We start from the raw sequence: 19,402 nt of genomic DNA on the forward strand, positions 1-19,402 counted from the left end.
TTTTTATTTTTCTATACTTACTGTGGTTGTTATCTTGTTCTGTTTTTAGCCCTGAAGAAGGCTAGAAACTCCAGCCGAAATGTTGGCACAATAAAATAGGTTAATCCTACTTATTTGTGTTATCTTTGACCGCACCTCCAACCATCTCCTCATTCGTCATCCACGGTCAACTATCTCTCATAATTATTTAAATTTAGGAATTGCATAATAAACCAATTTCATAGAATCTTCTTTTGATGATTTTCTTTGTCTTCTTATTCAACAAACCAACACTTGCTGTAAACAATCTTTCAGCAAACAAACACTAATGAAACAAAACCTTGGTCCTCTTAAAGTTTTTTACTCAAAATCCACTGAAGTGTGTTGTTTGGCGATTCAAACAAAGAATACTTTATTGGACTCTCCAATGTCTCCATTTTCAAGATGTCCACCCTTGAGCTAGACTAGAGATGATGAGGATCTCCTCATGCAGGAAACATCATTTCCCGCCCGCGCCTAAGCAACGAGTGTCCAAAACCAATTTTTCTTCCTTCCCCTTCTCTCATTGTTAGTTCTCAACATCGACTGTAGCACTAAGGTTTTGAGTTTTTTCCTCTAATTTCATTTACGAATAATTTTCTTTAATATTTATTCTTAACTTCTATCTTTTCTTAAATGTATTGTAATTTCGATTATGATGAAATTAAAATAAAGTTTTTTCATATATTTGAATCTGCTCCAACATGGCTGCGATTCAACGAACTTCTGCAGGACATGTGCCGCCATCTTGGCTTTGTTTTGAATAACATATTTATTATAGACGATGAAAATTAGTCAGCTTTGCTTTTAGGTTTGATACTACAAATAAACATATTGAAAAGATAAATCACATAAAACCTACGAACAATCATTTATATATAAAAAATAACTATTTACTCATAAAAGAGAATATTATACTAAAAATAAGTTATATATAAAATATACGATTTACTCATAAAAGAGCATATTACAGTATATAAGAGGGTGACGACAAATATGTTACAAAAAGTTTAAGAAGTGAAATAATACATGACAAAGTGGGCAGAAAAATAAAATGAATAAATTAAAAAAAAATTATAAAAAAATACTTTTTTAATAAATTAACTATTTGTGAATATGTTAATTATAAGTTCAGCTTGTCGGTTTTTAAATTGATGGATGAAGGTTCTAATTGGATATAGAGGCTTTCAGAGATGAGCTTTTGTCATGGTTATGAACTGTAGCAACATTTTGTCAAAATCGAAGGAATGATTTAAAGAAAGAGAATGTTCCAAAAGTTTTGAGGCAGAATGATGATGAGAGGAAACAGAATATTTGTGTTGTTTGATACGGTCTTTTAAGAGGTTTTTGGTTTCGCCTATGTAAGCAGAATAACAATTAAGGGTGGAGCAAGGGATGCTGTATACAATATGTGATCGGTGTAGAGGAGGGATAGTGTCTTTTAGTTTTGTGTAAATATTAGATAGTGTGTTGTGAGGTCTGAAGGCAATACGGAGGTTAGGTATAGCAGAACGTAAGAGTTTTTTAATGTTGTCGGAAAGAGAGGGGATATATGGTAGTGATCTGTATAAGGGGGTATAAAGGGGTTGTGAAGAATCAGTTGAAGTGGAGAGACGATTTTGGTAGTTGTATAAAAGTTTATGAATGATATGGAGGGGGAAGTTATTAGCTAAGAGTATTTGTTTGATGCGGTTTGTGTTTTTTTCATGGAAATGGGAGTCAGAAAGGGAAAGGCCATGGTGAATAAGGTTTTTGGCTACGTTAATTCTTTGGTGGTAAGGATGTTGGGAGTGGTAATTTAGAAGTCTGCTTGAGTAGGTTGGTTTGGGTACCAGTCAGTGGATAAGGTTTTTTTTTTCCCCCTATCTTTATTTTACCACCCCTTCTTTCCTTAATTTTCCTTACCCACGTTATTAGTTATGTTCACCATATATTATTATTGTTGTTTTCAAATTTTTTTTTCTATTTATTTCTTTTGTTAAATTTTACTTATGTTTTGCCTCTTTATCAATTATTATGGTGACAAATATTTTCTTTCTCTCAATTTTCTTTTTCTTTCCATATTTTAATTTTTCAATTATTAATAACTAATAAATTCATACTTCTTTGCATTATATAACTTCATTTTTATTTTAAATCCTTAATTATTTTATTTTACCTAATTATTCAATTACCTATGTGTTAACGCCATAATATATAATGACCTTGTAAATAATTGTAAATAGTATTTGAGTTTTATTAGTATTTAATTTAGTTACATTTATTTTTATTTGTATTGTTTTATTTAGATTTAGTTATTTGAAAAGAAAAATGTGTAATTATATTTGTGTGTTATAATGAGTAATAGAGACAGTTGCTAGGGGCTGATGATTGTTGCTAAGGCATCACCTAGCAACAGACAGACCATCTTAGTTTTTTTTATGGCAGTTCCGGCTAATTAGTGGCCCTGGTAGTGTCATTATTAGCCCTGTCTGCGTTTGGTTGATGTTATTTTATTTGACATTTTTTGAGTGTACACGTCGTCACAACAGTTCGGAACCAGACCACTTCTGTGTTTCGATTTTAATATAAGTTCTAATTAATTAAGTAATTAGTGGCCAACCCCTGAACCCAAGGAACGTGTGTAACCAGCTCTGTCTACGTTCAGTTTGTTGGCTCGCCTAATACAATACGACTGTTGGATATTTGGACCATCGATGAGCCAGACCTACACATCTCGGCAGCACTCTTCCTCTGACCTATCAGAGTGGAGCAACCTTTCGTCGTTTGCTCCATAGTGCCATTTCAGACAATTCTTTTGATATAATAATATAGTTTCATTAAACAGTAAACACAGTAATTTATTCCCTGTATTACCAAAGAAATGTTTGTTAAGTCATTCTTTATTAAACACATGACATTCTTCGTTGTTCTTTTTTTCGGAGAGTTTATGGTTTCACAAAGTTGGAAATTAATATGTTTACTGTTTCAAAAATGAAATTTAAATTAATGGAAAAACATTCTCCACCATATTGACGTTGTTCATGTGTTTTGACACTGCTGCTATAGCAGAAAATACAAGATGAAACTTCAGAAGAGCAAGGTAAGGAAATTGGTTTGAATTCTGACTTTTCTTTCTGTGGATTCAGACCACAAACAAAAAAATTCCTCTTAGTAGACTATCTGCTGCCCACCTCTGGTTTGTGTTAAAAGAGGTCTTATAAAGCTGTAAAATTTAGAACCATTGTAAGAAAAACCTATTACATACTTTAAACCTGAATTTTTAAGACAAACAGACATTTCCTAAAAAGTAGTAAAACATGCAGTTAATAGCAGATTATTAATTAGTGCACAAAAACAACAAGTATTACTAAAAAGTTTTTATAGGAAAGTTAATGTTTAGTAAGAACAGACTTTTGTCTCTTTATACAAACATAGGTTTTACCTATGTTGGCATGAAACGAGTTCAAACAAAAAACAAATGTATACCTTATTATCTCGAGTAACAGCAAGCAATAATGAAGTTTCTTCAGAATAAGGATCTTGCTCTAAAAGATCCTCTTCATCTGGTATATATGGACACCAAAAAACTCGTCGAGGAACAGACACAGCTTCAGTCTATAACATAACACAACAAATAATTGTATGGGACTCCAAAAAATTAACATAAGGGAAAATTACTTTTTTTATTTTTTTGTATCCCTAATAAAGTAATACCAACTTCATATTTTTACAGATAAATAACCATATATTAATTTATGCAAAATTAATACTGATTTGAATATATTTCATATCTAGCTACAAAATAAAATCAAAATCAAACATATGTCAGTGTTGTGACGGTCACAATAAAATCAGTTATTTTATTTTAGCTGGTACTCAATTATGTTTATATTGATTTTTCTTTCTTCAGTCAATATAAAATGATATAGTAACACTAACATAATCGCAACTGAATTAAAAAACCATGTAAAATTTTATGGATTAATTGTCATGTATACCACATTACTATTATTATTAAGGATGGTATAATGATTTAAGGATTATTTCTTGTGGTGTATAACCAACAGTGGGTAAAACAGCATTTGAAAAAAATATATATATACGCAACATGAAAGACAGAAATTGGAACATTTAACCCATCTTAGAAAGAAAATTAACAAAGATAAAACAGAACGAAGGGGTATTTGAAACAGCAAAGTTACAAAGCTAAACTTAACTATTCAAGAAACTTGAAGCTTTTGAAGTTCAGAATCTAGCAAAAAGGCTTTCAAGAGTCCCTCCCACTTCACATAAAAAAACCATAGCAAGGACTACTATCAAAAGGGTTTACCAGTCATCTAAGAAAATGCACAAATATCATTGTTAGTCTTGCCAAGCAATTTTCAACTGTGTTTAAGACAGATCAGCTACAGTAATTACTTCAGCCACAAAAGAGATTTTTAACAACTTCTTGGATTTACCCTTCTAGATATAAAAAAAAGCCTTCAATTTTATAACTGTGTTCAAGCTCTAAGATATTTCATTATGTAACAAAAGAAATTGAAGTTACAAGCACTACGTGCCATATTTTGATTAGATAAGTCGGAAATTCAGAAATAGAGTATTAGCAGTGAAGATTACAATAATTCAATGAAGGCAGTCAAAGAAGATGAAACAGTTGTGTGGGTCAGATGCTTTCAACAAATATAGTCATATACTCATGGTATTAGTGTTAAAGAGAAAGACCTCATTGATTGGCTATAGCCACAAACACGTCCTTCTTTCTGGGACCAAACTGCAAGAGCACCTGTCCTTATTCATTTTAGGTTGTACATTATTCCACTTTGCAGACCTCATAAAAATGTACCATCAAATTAACTTGCATGAGGAAGAATATAAATTACATCTTCTTATCTTATGACATGACTCCTAACAAGAAAATTTAACTAAAGGAATTTAACAGTTACTAATGGCTATAAACCTAGCACGTATTTAGCCCTAGGAGTAGTGAAACAAATGGGTCAGAATTTTCTTCAGCTGAAAATTCCATTTTAGATATCTGTTATGTGGATGATCTATGCATGGGAACAGACAATAAAAAAAATGTGTATCACAACAACCTATGAAGGGTCAGGGGTTCAGTACTTAGTAAGGAAGTTCAGTTTCTTAAATAATGGTTGAGATTTATAGATTACCAAACAATTTTATAGAGGTAGGTTATGCCCCAGGATAACCAGAGAGGGCTCCCAAACCCACAGTGTTAACTCACTGGTAAAGTAACAGAATAAATAATTATTTACCACAGCCAAATTCAAATCCGGACCTACAAAATAGTATCATAGAGCCTTATTCATTGAGCTACACTGCAGGAGAACAAATAGCTTAGAAGATGTACTAAGGCTTAAGAGGGAACGGTGTGCTCTGTTCACCAAAGAAGGAATTATTTTAAGCAAGTAGGCTTCCATTGAACCTGCTTTATTACCACTTTCCAAATAATAGGTAGAACATATATCAATACAGATCAACGACTCCTTTGGAATTCGTCAAATGATGCCTTCAGTCCACATTCCAATTTTATTACAAAGAATAGTCAATTAATTATTATAAATAATGATGATATTAAAACTGAAAAAAAGTAAACCAGATGGGATAAAGAACCTCTGTACACTTCATAAAGTGATATAGTGCTGTTGCATACTTGTAGCACTCAGAAGGTGTGGACAGTAATGGTAGTGTGCCTCTCTAAAGGGTCTTTATTCTCTAATCAAGATTGACTTCTTCCTCCCTCAAGTTATTTTAACCTGGTTACCCACCTAAGTACACAAATACAAAGTCTTTGAGGCCAATTGAGTCCCAAAACTTTTACATTCAGTTCTTCTTCATTGATGGTACTACATTAACTCAGTCAGTTGCTCATCTGGAACTTTCAAACCCATACATTGGTGATTGGATTCAGTCTGGCTTGTCTCCTACTGGTCAGACTCAAGAACCAAATCCAAAATGGTGATATCACTTTCCTTATCAGTCAACTAAAACTCTTGTTGGTACCTTGCTATCAAGATTTTTTTCATTCTCTGATAAGGAATATTGCCAGAATTGTGAGACTTGAGCCAAGATGTCTTTCATCAGAAATTGGCTCAAATCTTTTTTCTACTGAAAGAATCCACAGAAGAATTTGTAGAAGCTGAGTTGAGGTGCATACTGTTAATTGAACACTCATACTTTTCACGACATCTCTACAAGGATCTTCCAACCATCTTTTGAGAATTTGTGGAACTTTCTCCATTCCTTGATGAGTGGTGTAACCCTAAGGTGGAGGGGAGAGGGGAGGAGGCTAAATTACTCATCTCATGATCATTCCACAAAGTATCCCATTCTCTTCCCATACAAATCCCATCTGGCAAGCTTGATTGTTAACTATACACAACTTTTCTGTTGTTCGTCTTTTCTGAAGATATATACAATTTTTATTTTCATACATCTGGGCACTTTCTAATTGGTGTTTCGCATGGGACTCTTCCAGACTCACTACATATGGTTAAGCACCCTACTTCTGTCTACCTTGGTGGTATGCTTTAAGGGAGCAGTTATGCAACAAATAGGAAGGATGAAGGAGTATCTTCACTCACTTCAAGTGTGGACCAAGTGGGCTGACAACAATTTGAATATCAAGATCGACTGGAAAGGAAATTATTATTGGGAGAGTCGTCAGTGGAAAGTCACAGCATCCAGTAAGACCTTAACCAGGGAAATAGCCTCTATTGCACCATTGTTGTATCTTGTGGATACTGAAAATCATTAGGCTAGTTAATTTTGTCCTTTTTTATATTATTCAAATATTGTGTTATTTTAATTTGTTTGAGAATATGTTAAATAATTTATTTTTCTATTGCTCAATTTTTATTTTTAATTATTCATTCTTCAGACTAAAGTCATTGATTATACATACAATGATTGTATTGTCTTATGTTTATTTAATTATACACATGAAATAAAAATTGTGTTTAGTAAATTAACTTAGTATATTTGTGAGGTGTATATTGTATATCATAATTTTCAACTTGAACCCACTTTAAACTCACTATAACCAATTAACACTAAAGTACTTTAATACACACCCAATTGATAGATTTTAACAAAATCTGTCGATTCAAACTTGATTATTGTTGTATATTCGAAAATTGAATACTAACTAGATAGAAATCGCAAAAGTAGGTGAAAAAATTCACTATATTTCCATGACCCAATAAAGATTTTAACAAAAATCTGTTGATTCAAACTTGAGTAGTGTATCTTCAAAAATGTTACACTACATATAAATTGCAAAAGTAGTCGAACTAAACTCAAAATATTTTCACAACCACTCAACAGCACAATGGATCACAATCTCCAGTAGGATAGTAAATTCTTTGATACTTTGGCGATGGAATAGTGCAATTAGATTTTAGATATGAAATATAAATGCTGTTTTCAAATATTTTTTAACATAACAGCCACTTACCTGTAAAATATGTAAAATTAATGTAGTAGAAATGTCTCTTGAGTCTTCAAAAATATTATGAACATAAACAGCACCAGTTTCATCTACACAGGCAAGTGTGGTTTGACCAGGAATAAAAGCAAAAGCTAGATCTTCAACCATTGCACCAATTCCTTTAATTAATGCACGTTTGGCAGTTTCCCTATTCACCACTCTCACAGCATAGTTTGCACCTAAAATAATTTTTTTTTTTTCAAATTAAACTTATTTTAGAGAAATATAAATTTTTAACCTATGTTTTTTCTTTAGTATAACACAACGTAAACTTAAACATTAAATCTTAAAAGTAGGACACTCCAAATATGGATTTTTTAAAATTTAATATTAATAGATTACTCTTATCTTGAAACACATAACCTCAAATTTTGAGGCAGGGGTTTTACAATTTGAATGAATAAAAAAAATTAATTTTTTCCCTTAATTTAGAGGATCTATTGTGGTTTGTATAATCGATTCATTCAATACTGATTTCTTTTTTTTTTTTAAATAACAACTTCAGTGGTATACTATTTTCCAGTCAATTGGAAAAATGTATTAATTGGCCTTTATTTCTCATAATAGTCAAATTATTTCAATGAGAATAAGACCTAGTCAATGTTAAAAATTATTTAATTATACATTGATATGCCAAGTTTAACAAAAATTTTTAGAGCTGTTTTCGTGAAAATTAATGCACATCCGGTCAGTAGATTTTTCAAAAACGTTGTCACATCCCAGGCACACACCTGCCTTAAATATGTAATTTCAGTTTTGCACAACTTTTTGTTTTTGAGCTAGGCTCTTCACACACAGAGACCATTTTGCGAGATTTGGGCTCAGATAACCTCAAAATGCTTATTTCCGTCTAAAACTTGAATTCGGAATTTTGCATGATCACAATACTTTTCCCAACTTGGGAAGTGAAAGTAAAAAATCACAGTGGCTCCTTAAAATATAATTAATTACAGTAGAATGAAATGAGTATCATCACCTTACCAAAAGAAGAAACATAGGGGTAAAAAAAAAAAATTATTTTTTTTTAGATATTTATTGCTATTTACAACTGTACATTTTTTTTACTACGTTAAGTAAATTTGATCTCAGTTAAAATGGAGTGTTACAGGCATGTAGAGAACTACCCATTGGCAGCACTCTAATAACGTTTTAAATTAGCAGGTCTCAGGGCCATCTTCTTTTCAGGCGCCTTGGAGGATTGTCAGGAATGGAAGAAGAAACAAGGTTAGAGACTAGTGGGTTTGGGTGGTTAGGGAGTTTGTAATGGAAGGAATGATATTTAGTTTGGGCTAGATTGGTAACATAGGGAACATTAAGGATTTTACGAAGGATTTTGGATTGCAATGATTGGATACAAGAGGAATTCTAAGGTTTAGTGGAGCCCCAAAGGTCAACTCCGTATGTCCAGATTGGCCTTATTACAGTCAAGTAGATCAGTCTTTTGTAATGAATTGGAAGTTTAGACTGTTTGTCCAGTAAGTGCTTTAATAGTCGAAACCGACGTGCAGATTCCTGTATTTTCAGTCTTGTGTGAGGATTCCAAGTTAGTCGTTTGTACAGATGTAGTCCCAGGTAGCGAAATTAATCTTAAATTTGATATATATGTAAATATGTATGTGCATCTAAGATGAGTTTGACTGTGGGTAAAGGGAGAGAGGAGATGCGCAGTGGCAAATGTTCTCCCAACAATCACTTCTGACTGTCCAAAACTCTAAGAAGCATGCATAATATGTGTTTTTCCCTCTCAATCCACTGTGCATGCTCCATACAGTTCTGGCTAGTCAGAAGTGGTTGTTCACTGCACTTCCTTTCCTTTCCTAACCTTTACTCGACTTTCTTCTGCAACTTTACAAATAGAAATTTCTAGTATCAGTTTTTTTCAAAACTATTTTTCAATAATATCGCAATATTATAAGTTTACCAAGTCAAGTAAACTGGTTAGAGGGAAAACTATCCACTCTCAAACCAAAAACGTAATTATGAACATATTTAAATTCATGAAAACAGTTTACCAGGTTACCAGTGTCTCAAAACACCCTTTGAGAAACATTATACAAGAGAATGAAGCTGCAAGAATCAATAAGAAACAGTTTCAGTTAAAGATAAAGGATAACATAAAGAAATGAGTAACCTTCTATTTATCAGTCCTGAACTTGGTTACACTTTGGTATTATCAAGTTCAGGACTGCATCTTTGAACAAACCTTTTGTTCCCAGTAGGAGGGGAGGGGTTTCTTATGGTGAGGAGGGAAGGAGCTAGGGTGGGGATGCGCGAGTTCCCTTCCCTAAAGGCAAACTCATCTTAGATGCACTATAGCTACCAAACCAGAAGAAATGGTGAGGAAACTATACCTACCTATGCACTTCGCAGACATTTTTATTCTTACTTAACTGTTCCTTCATATTAACTAAAATATGAATTAAAACATTTTAGGAAAAATGAAGATACAATAAAATAAACTTTGAACAATTGAGAAAGCAGAGGACTTCATTTTCTGTCTTTAATATTTCAATCAAAAGTAATATTATATGTTATAATAAATATGTTTACTTAAATATTACATTGACAGTGTCAAATCTGTAAAAAAAAAGTAGTAAAATTATTAAATACATGGGTTTCTAATAAATATCTATTGGAATTTTTTTTCTTCCACCGTAACTCCTTAAATAAAATATTTGACAGGTTTGACTCGGCCTGTAGATACTTTTTCTTCACTACCATAATCTAAGCATAGAATCCTAATGATCAATGGGTTTATAATTTTTAATTATAATAAACTTCAACATAGAATGATTAAGGAGTGAATACTACATATGTATTCCATAACTAAATCAGATTTCTTATATTCAAATTAGTTATCAGAATAGGTTTTTCATTTGTAAACAAAACACATGTCATTGCTGAAATAGCTAAATCCATTAGTTTTAAAGTGTTATTATTTAAAAATTATTTTTTAGTTTGATGAGTATACAATGTGATAGATTATTTTACAAAAAAAAACCATATGGTTAAAAAATGTAAGGTAACAAAAAAAATAAGGGGAACAGATGATTCAAGAGTTAATTAAATCATACATTTTATCCAATCTAACTTCAGTACACAAATGTTCTGAATAAAAAGTTGTTCAATCACAGATTAAATGAATTCTGGACTAATTTTCCCATAACTTATGTAATAGTTCACTTTAACAGTTAAACTTTTGGTCTCAATAAAAAAAGTGATGCCAAAACCCCTGCTTTATCTAACTTAAGCCAGATAGGCCATACAATCCTGTGGAGATTTTTTTATTACTTTAAAAATTATCCATTTATATTAGTTATTAATTAGAGATGTAGTACATACTCACTCCTAAAGAAGTTGATTTATTAAACCAGTTTATTTCACTTGAACTAGTTTGGTGCTCCAGATACTATTACATAAAAATGAGATTTGCAGCATGGAAAGACTGACAGAAGTTGTAATATAAGGTATGTATGTATACTTCTTTATATTTTCAATTTTAAACAAAAAGTTGGATTCCTGTTATTATTATTTTATGGAGTGTTAAGTCTCTTGATTGACAGGTTTACATTGTAGTAATAGAGAAGCAAACTTTGACTTCCTTCCAAGGTTACAGGGTAAACTAATATTTACTTTGTATTTGCTGTTTTTTGAAATTCTTTAACAAAAAGTAGTATTCAATATTGGTCTCAATGTAATGCTTTTACCTCCTGCCAATGCACATTCACATGTACCTCGTGAAAGCTAAGGACTAAAAGATAATTTTGACTTTGAAAGCAACTTGGAAACTTTTTCCATTCAAAAGTTTTCTTTCTTGATTTTCTAGTAAGTACAGAAACTAAGATTTACAATTTTTTTTACAGGAATATCCACTAGACTGTCTTCTCTTCTTCCGTGTTCTTTATTTATTGTTGATTAATTAATTATTAATTAATCAATCAGACCCTATAATGATAAATATTGTGTAGCTTCCCAATAATTTTAAATAGGTCCAATTATTCTTAAAATATTAGGTCCTTTGTTTTTCACAAGAAGCAATAGAAAAATTGTGATTCAGCAACCAGATTTTTTTTTCCTGTTTCAAACAAATATTAGAACTAAGTGGTATGTCCCACTCTGATGGCCTATCTGACAGGATTTATGAGTAAGGAATGCTTGGCATTTGTTCAAATAATGTAAAACCACTTTCAAGACCTATAACTTAACATTTTGAAAAAAGAATTGTATTTGTTAGAAATTATGAATTGAACATTACATCTAGATCGTTTTTGTACCATTTCACAAGGAAACATAATATGTTCATTTATATATAATTTAATTTCTTGTTCAAGATTGATTTTTTTATCATTGTAATAAAAATTATCCACATTGTCTCAAGATGTTAATTCGTTTATAACTCAACCATTTCACCCATTCTGAAGGATATATTAATTTACAATTTAATTACTATCTAATCATTACAAAATTACAGTGATTAAATAGTAATTAACTTGTTAATTAATATATATCCTTCAGTATGTCCAAAATGTTGGAGTTACAGGAGATCAAACATGCTGAAACTATATAGATATTTTCTATTATAATTAATAACATTATTTATTGATTAAAGAAATTATTAAGTCAAAAAATTTAAAACGCATATATACATACTATTATACACTGAATAAAGTAATAATATAAGTTCATAAAAGCCAAATACTTCATTGCTCCACAATCTTTCAATAAGGATGGTTAATTTTAGGCCCCCCCCCCAAAAAAAATTAGCAATAATAGATTTCTTTCTAATACCAAGAAGAGTTTGATTGAAAATTTTCTGAAAAATACACACCCACAAAAATACTACTTCAATTAGAAAATCCACTAGATAAGATTTGTTCATGATAATCACTCAGTCGAGAGAAAAAAAGGAGAGAAAAAGATGAAGTTGTCATGATAATTCAGTTCACATGTAAGTAAACTTTGTGACATATACTCAACCTCTTCATAGATAGCATTACATATGCTATTAACATGACACAAAGTTGGCATTTATAGTTCTCCATGGCAGATCCTTAAGTCAGTAAAAAAAAAACCTAGCCTAAGAAGTACTTATAATAATAAATAAATTTTAGAAACATAACAAACTGAGGCAGAGAAATAATTACCTTTAATGCTATAAGCAACATAGTTTCCTGACATATGAACTGCTAGGAGCTGTCCTGGGTAAAACTTTTCTTCCCATGAGTAGTCTACAACATTACTAAGCTTTACTTTAGAACTCCCATTAACATGACCACCAGAACGAGAAACTATTGATACATTTTCAGATAAGACCCTGGCAGTTTCATCTTCACCGATGTCAGAAAAATTACTTAAGGAAAAAATAAAAATTAGGTGATTTACATCTAACTTCAGGTATTACAATAATAAATAGAACAATTCTTACATGGTTTGATTAGTTTTTATTACAGCTATGTCCATAATTGTCATATTGTCAATTTAGACTGCAAAAGGAAACAAACCAGAATATACTAAATTCATGTCATACTACAGCTTATCTGTTATATTTTACACAATTTTAATACAATTCGATTTATTTTATACTATGGCACCAGAGAATTGCAACAACAAGTGTCAAAACCTTAATAAATTGCGGCTCACTAAACCATCCAACGACGCAACAGGAATCAACAACGAAAAGATATCCAACGGAAAATAGTGTAAACAAGAGTTAGCACTCAATGAAACCTTCCACTAGATCACTAATGGAGCTATTCTACTCTGTTTTTCCGGGCTTTATCTTAACGTTCTATGACACAAACTAGTTACTAGAAAATTAAAGCCAATACTTCGTACATATACATGTAATCCCACTTAAATTACGTATATTATTATTTTTTAACAATAGTTGGTGTTAGCTGTTTCCAATGTAATACGTAAAACAGGAAGTTGAATATATTTGTGTAGTTTTGTACTCAATTTTAATACACCTTAACTAGAATTAATATGGGCGTTGATGACCTCAGGGTTTTACGCCCTTAAGCCCCAGACAACAACAACAACTAGAATTAATATGTTGGAGAGTTATAATAAACTGGGATTCGAAAATTTACATCATCATTGCACTTACTCTTATATAGGTTAATTCAAGTAACAATTTATAATTATTTAATTTGGAGAGAACTCTAATTTATTGATAGAACTATAATTTATCCAATATTAATCGGCTCAAATAATTTTTACGACCAAATGGATGCTTTATTAAAAAATGCCATAGGAAAAAGTTGTAGGTCTGCTTCCATTGTTTCACCAACTGCAAAAACTGCGTACGACCAACAGATATAACTGTCTCGCGGTAGTAGAGAACACCAAATATTTGTGTTGAGTAATACAGTCTTTGCGGTTTTTAGTTTTGCCAATGTAAGATAAATCAAAATTAGGAGAAGAACACGGAATACGGTATACAATATGAGAAAGGTATTATAGAGAAATAGGATCTTTTAGATAAGGGTAGCTAAAAGAATCATCATTGTAGGATCTAAGGGATTTATTGTAAATCCGGTTGTCTTAACTTCTATGATCAGATTTTTTAATTAACTTCAGATCTAGCCATGGGCAATTCTTTATCTCCCGACCTTTCTAACATATATATCTTTAATGATCTTGATTATATAATTCTCCTTTTCCCTAATGACATCATTCTTATCAAAAAATATGTTACGTTCCTCTATGCCCAATCTCCAACATCCGCCTTCAGATCCCACAATAAACTTTCTACTATCTACTCTTATCTAAAAGATCATGGTCCCCTACAATACTATTTTCGATGTAATATATGCAATAAATTCATAGTTGGTGACCCGATAGGCTTTTTAATTAATTAATTAATAAGCACTATGACACGGAAATTCGATAATAGAAGAAAATCAAATAACATGAGTTTTTCAATTTACAAAATGAAATTGTGGTTACAGACGCAGTCAAACCCTGCTAAAATCTGTTATGTTTCATACGAAAAATGCTTTCATTAAAAAATTATTGTTTTATTGTTATTTTTGTATACTTAATCGATATATTTATACTGGCTTAGAAAAGAAAAATAATTGTTTTCGGGTAATGTATCGCCTGGTATTGCTGATGTAGATTAATAAGGGAAATTTCACCGAGAAAAAAAAAGTAATAGTAATAATAATACTAATGCTGAGGCTTTCTCCTCGCAAATTTTCCATGATTGAATTTGAAAGATTCCATCATTTCAAGTGAAAAATTTAAAGATTTTAGGTAACCAATCTATTTATCAGAAGTGACAATAAAATGACTTTTCCAGCATATTGAAAAAAAATTTCCCACCTCACAACCACTACGAGGCTGGGCACATGGACGCTAGATGGAATTGACGAAACCTTGGATTTTTTACTATACACTCGATATATAACATTGAAGCAATCAGAGTTTGATAATATTTTACAGAGTAAAAAACATATAATTCATGGACTAATTGCTGAAAGCGATAAAAGGCTCCACAGAGAAAAATAAAATATGGAACTAATGTGCTAAACTAAGTAATTGATTTAACCAAGGGTGCATGAGTGGATCGACGGCCAAAGGCTCACACACAGAGCAAAATAAATTAGTTATGCATTACAAATCTATAATTTGTGTATAATTTTAGGGACTCTCGCTCCCTTTTGGGGATATTCTATACTCCCCAAAGTTTTGTATTTTTTGGATAAAGAGGTATATTTATTCTAGAATTACTAATTACCACCAAGTTCTCGGCGCACAATATTTTATTAGAATTCCCCCATTTTGTAACCTACTGAAAGTGATAGAAAATCGATTGGTTTAAGCTTTTGTAAGATTTTAGATCTATTTGTCGCGGGAATCAGTATCGTTGAAGTCCAAGAATTTTGTTCAGGCCATCTAGAAGCCCAGAAATACCACCTAGCAAAAAATTGACAATTCACCTCACGGGTTCACCCCCCAGGTGGCAGAGATCAATAATAACATTAGTGGATAACCAACCTTGTTTTTGGAGATGAAGATTGTATTATTATTCCGCCCTGCTTTGTCTGAATCTCACCTCCTTCATATACTCTCTGCACTTTCGCTAACATCTTCAGCGAATACCTGTAGGCCTGACAAAACTCTGGACTGTAAGCGGATATCGTACAAAGAGTAGTGTCCGATCCTGCAGACGTAACGCAAATACCATTAGGACTTGCCATCTTCTACACGACCGTAAGCGAATACCTTACGATGTGGAGTTTCCATTCTGCAGGGTTTTACGGCGAATGCCCATAAAAATCGCCAATATACATGTCAATTCGCCTTCTATTTAGCATACCTGCATTATCTGCTGAACATGCAATGTAGAAGCTTTCTGATGTTGAGTACCTCACTTCTTAAATTGGTACAAGGACTAATACACAGACAAAGCAATTTGACTGTGATATAAATGAAAAATATGTTTAAAACAAAGCTTAATTTGATTTGTGTATTAACATGGGTAGTTAATATTAATCGAATATGAAAAAATAATTAATTAACAATGAGAATTACAAATTTATTTTTGTACAGGAAAAAACTGGTTGAGTTTAGGGATAAAAAACAACCGACCTGGCAACAGAGCAACTATAGGAACTTGCGTGTACTATCTTTCTTAATTTCATCTAAATCAGATTAACGGTCTAAACGATCACATCACAAATTTTTCCACATACAGACACGAAACCAAGTTTATTCCGTGGTGTTGAGTCTATAACATTAAATGCAATTGACAAGGTTAGGTCTAAAAAATGTCTTTATTGCCTGCATGAATATAAGTAGTGGATAAATTATATGAGAAGATAGTTGGTGGGTTTGGTCAAAATATACCACAAATAAGTTTAAATAACTTATTTAATAGTACCAACGTTCAGTTAAAGAATGGTATTCGACATTTTTTGAGAATTGATTTTTTTTTTTAATTATGTGTTATCCTCCAGAATGTTTATAAAAATGTGTACCATTTTGACTATTAGTAATAGTTTTCCGAAAGTTAGCTGATATGGCAGAAACCCTTTGGACGCTGATCTGATACACTTTATAAAAGATATAAAGATGCTTCCTCCTCCACCATCTTATCTCCGTCACTTGCCAGCTACTTCTTTCAAAGTTGATTTATTGTTTAAAGGTTATATTCTCAATACATACAATTTATATTTCGTCCTATCAGTTTAGTTTATAGGTAAATACCACCCTTAAATTTGATATTGGAACATATTAATGCTCAAAAAATTAGTGAAAATTTTACCTTTAGTAAAAAATCGAAAGAAAAAAAAATCCATTGCATTCAAGTAAACAGAATAATTCAAACTGAAAACTAATACATATATATTGACTCTACGAATTTAGAGATTAAGAACATCAAAGTTGTAGTCCATTTAAAAATGATCCACAGGCTATAAAACTAGAATTAGGTGCTTGTAGCAATTATGAAGTTCAAATTCTATTCCAGCCATTATTATTGTTCCGTCTAATTTCTAAAACTTTAAAGATATCTCAAACACTGATGGGCACTACTTTCAGCTTAGCTCAGAGTGATCACAGTTCACTTTACCAGAGGGTTGTAACTGTTAAATATGGAAGAGCAAAAAAAAAATCAGATAGTTTTACTACCCATAGTTGATGTTTTTAGAATTTTATGAGGGAGGAACAGTTTAAAACCTATAGTTTTAATCTCTGCTGATGAGGAGAGGGTCCTTATGTCCACTTACCTATTCTTAGAATTTATAGCAAAGGGAGTGTTGTGATACAGCAAAATTTCTAATTCCAGTTTTCAACGAATAACACCTAGTGAGGTCCACGGAGTTCTAATAGCCAAATATGGCTTAAAGGTCTGTGTGTGTGAGAAGTTTAGCTGAAAAACTAAAAGTAAATTGAAATTACATATTTGAGGCAGGGTTATTCATGGGCTGTTACAGCAACTTTTTCGATTTTCTCAAAAACAGCTATTTTGGTTAAACTCTGTATATCAATGCGTAGTCAGGTGATCTTTTTATTACTGTTAATGGAAAACAGTTAATTATTTAAAATTAACGGTACTTTAGAGGAAGATTTTTTGAAAATTCTATGTTAAAGCCCTGTTAAGCTATTTCAATGAGAATAATACCTAGCTGACATTAAATCACTTGATTGTACATTGATATACCAAGTTTAATCAAAATAGCTTGAGTTGTTTTAGTGCTACAATCTAGAGAAAAATATGTTTTTTCGGTTTTGCGGAAAATCTATCTCTCACAGAATGCCTGATTGGTTCACACTCAAAGGTTCCGAAACCATATCAAACAAAAAGGAGTAATAAAATCGGCACTGTCTTTCAAAAGATAAAATCTATTTGTCCTAACTTTCACTTATCTAAACCTGAGCACATGGTAAAGCCTCTTCTCGATCCTGGAACTTCGTGCATTACTTTGAAAATGGTTAACTTTTGGGCCTTAAAACTCAGAACCTGGTTTTCCAAGAGTTTTTAAATGTTCCCTGGGGACGGGCCGATTGGCTAATTGATATTTGTGTTACAATCTATAAATCCTAATTTGTCACCATTCAATCCTCCAACTTATCACTATAGGAAATTTGAAACCGATTACTTTAAAATTGTTAATAAAGTTGTAGTACTAAAGTAAGAAATGTGAGTGATTTCTTTTCACTCCTTGAAATTCTGAATTCAACGACACCCTTTGAGACATTAGAATACTGTGAGAGCTTCTATTTGGTATAAACCGGCTTACCCTATTAATATATGTGTTATAACAGCATACATAGATGTATTAATGAAATTAGGTTAGTTAATAAGTTATATTTCAAGATTGAAGAATAAATTTTGTTATATGAGAAGAAGATGGTTGGGGGGTGCGGTCAAAATATAACACAAATAACTTATTTATTAGTGCCAATGTTTCAGCTAGAATTTCTAGCCTTCGTCAGGGCTGTTCAAAGCAAATCTGGCAGTCAAGTCACTTGGCAACATTAAAATATGCAAATGTTACTAGTTATGAAAATAATTTCTTTTTTTAACCAATAGATTGAAATTACCAATGAAAAGACACAAAATGTCAAAGATTCATACTGTACTGCATTTTTTTTTTTTTTAGGTTTAAAAAACCCAAGAAAAATTTTTATTATGTGATACTGGTAAAACTGAAAAATAAGTTTCCCATTTTTAAAAATTCAAGGGAAATTAATAAATCTTCTTCCCTCATCCCAGTTTAGGTTTCTTCAACAGAAAGCTTCCTGGATATTCTGTTCCAAGGTGATTCTAGACATGCCATCTACTTTACCTAATAGGCATTTCCAGCAAGATGATGGTTTGGCATTCTAAGAAAATGGCCAAACCCTCCTACTGGAATTCATCCCCGGCATTCACTGTATGGCTGGTTTGTATGGCGTTCACCCCAAGACTGGTGCTTATTGTAGTATTCCTTATCCTGTTCTGCCTAAATCTGCATTCTAGCTTCCCTTGGTACAGCATTTCCATTCCCTGGAATTGTCCGTAGTGTTTTATCGTTATTATCCAAGACAGGAGAAAATGTGGATTGTATCCATTGATTTTATTGTCTTTCTTAATGTCTTCTCTTTTTAAGGTTTTATTTAGTATCCAATTGCCCAGCAGCATTAACATGTTCCTGGATTTCTAATTCATTGTAGCCTAACTTGTCTAGAAGAGCCCCAAGGTACTTGAATATTTTTAAATGTTCGACTGCTTTGCAAATTCGCATTACTTTTGTCTTTTTTAGCATTAATTTTCATACTAAAAGGCAGCCATTCCTGTATAAGAATATTTAGATTGTACTGCAGATCTATATTATTGTTTGCTAATACCGTCATAATATCTTATACTTATGGCAATATCTTTGGAATACAACCATT

General features: G+C 31.9%; 1 protein-coding gene across 1 annotated transcript in view; it reads right to left on the minus strand.

The window, feature by feature from the left end:
* Ge-1 (Enhancer of mRNA-decapping protein 4 homolog Ge-1) overlaps positions 1-13,232 on the minus strand; it is a 59,889-nt gene extending 46,657 nt beyond the window's left edge. Inside the window, exons 1-4 of the mRNA XM_014419761.3 lie at positions 12,939-13,232; positions 12,658-12,863; positions 7,481-7,692; positions 3,487-3,615 (exon numbers count right to left, since the gene is read on the minus strand). Coding sequence (XP_014275247.1) covers positions 3,487-3,615; positions 7,481-7,692; positions 12,658-12,863; positions 12,939-12,982 — 591 coding nt within the window. The 5' untranslated portion in view covers positions 12,983-13,232. The remainder of the gene's footprint in view (positions 1-3,486; positions 3,616-7,480; positions 7,693-12,657; positions 12,864-12,938) is intronic.
* Between the last annotated feature and the right edge of the window lie 6,170 nt (positions 13,233-19,402).

This window comes from Halyomorpha halys, unplaced genomic scaffold (assembly GCF_000696795.3).
Source record: "Halyomorpha halys isolate HHAL.00 unplaced genomic scaffold, Hhal_1.1 Scaffold251.1, whole genome shotgun sequence".
NCBI lineage: Eukaryota > Metazoa > Arthropoda > Insecta > Hemiptera > Pentatomidae > Halyomorpha > Halyomorpha halys.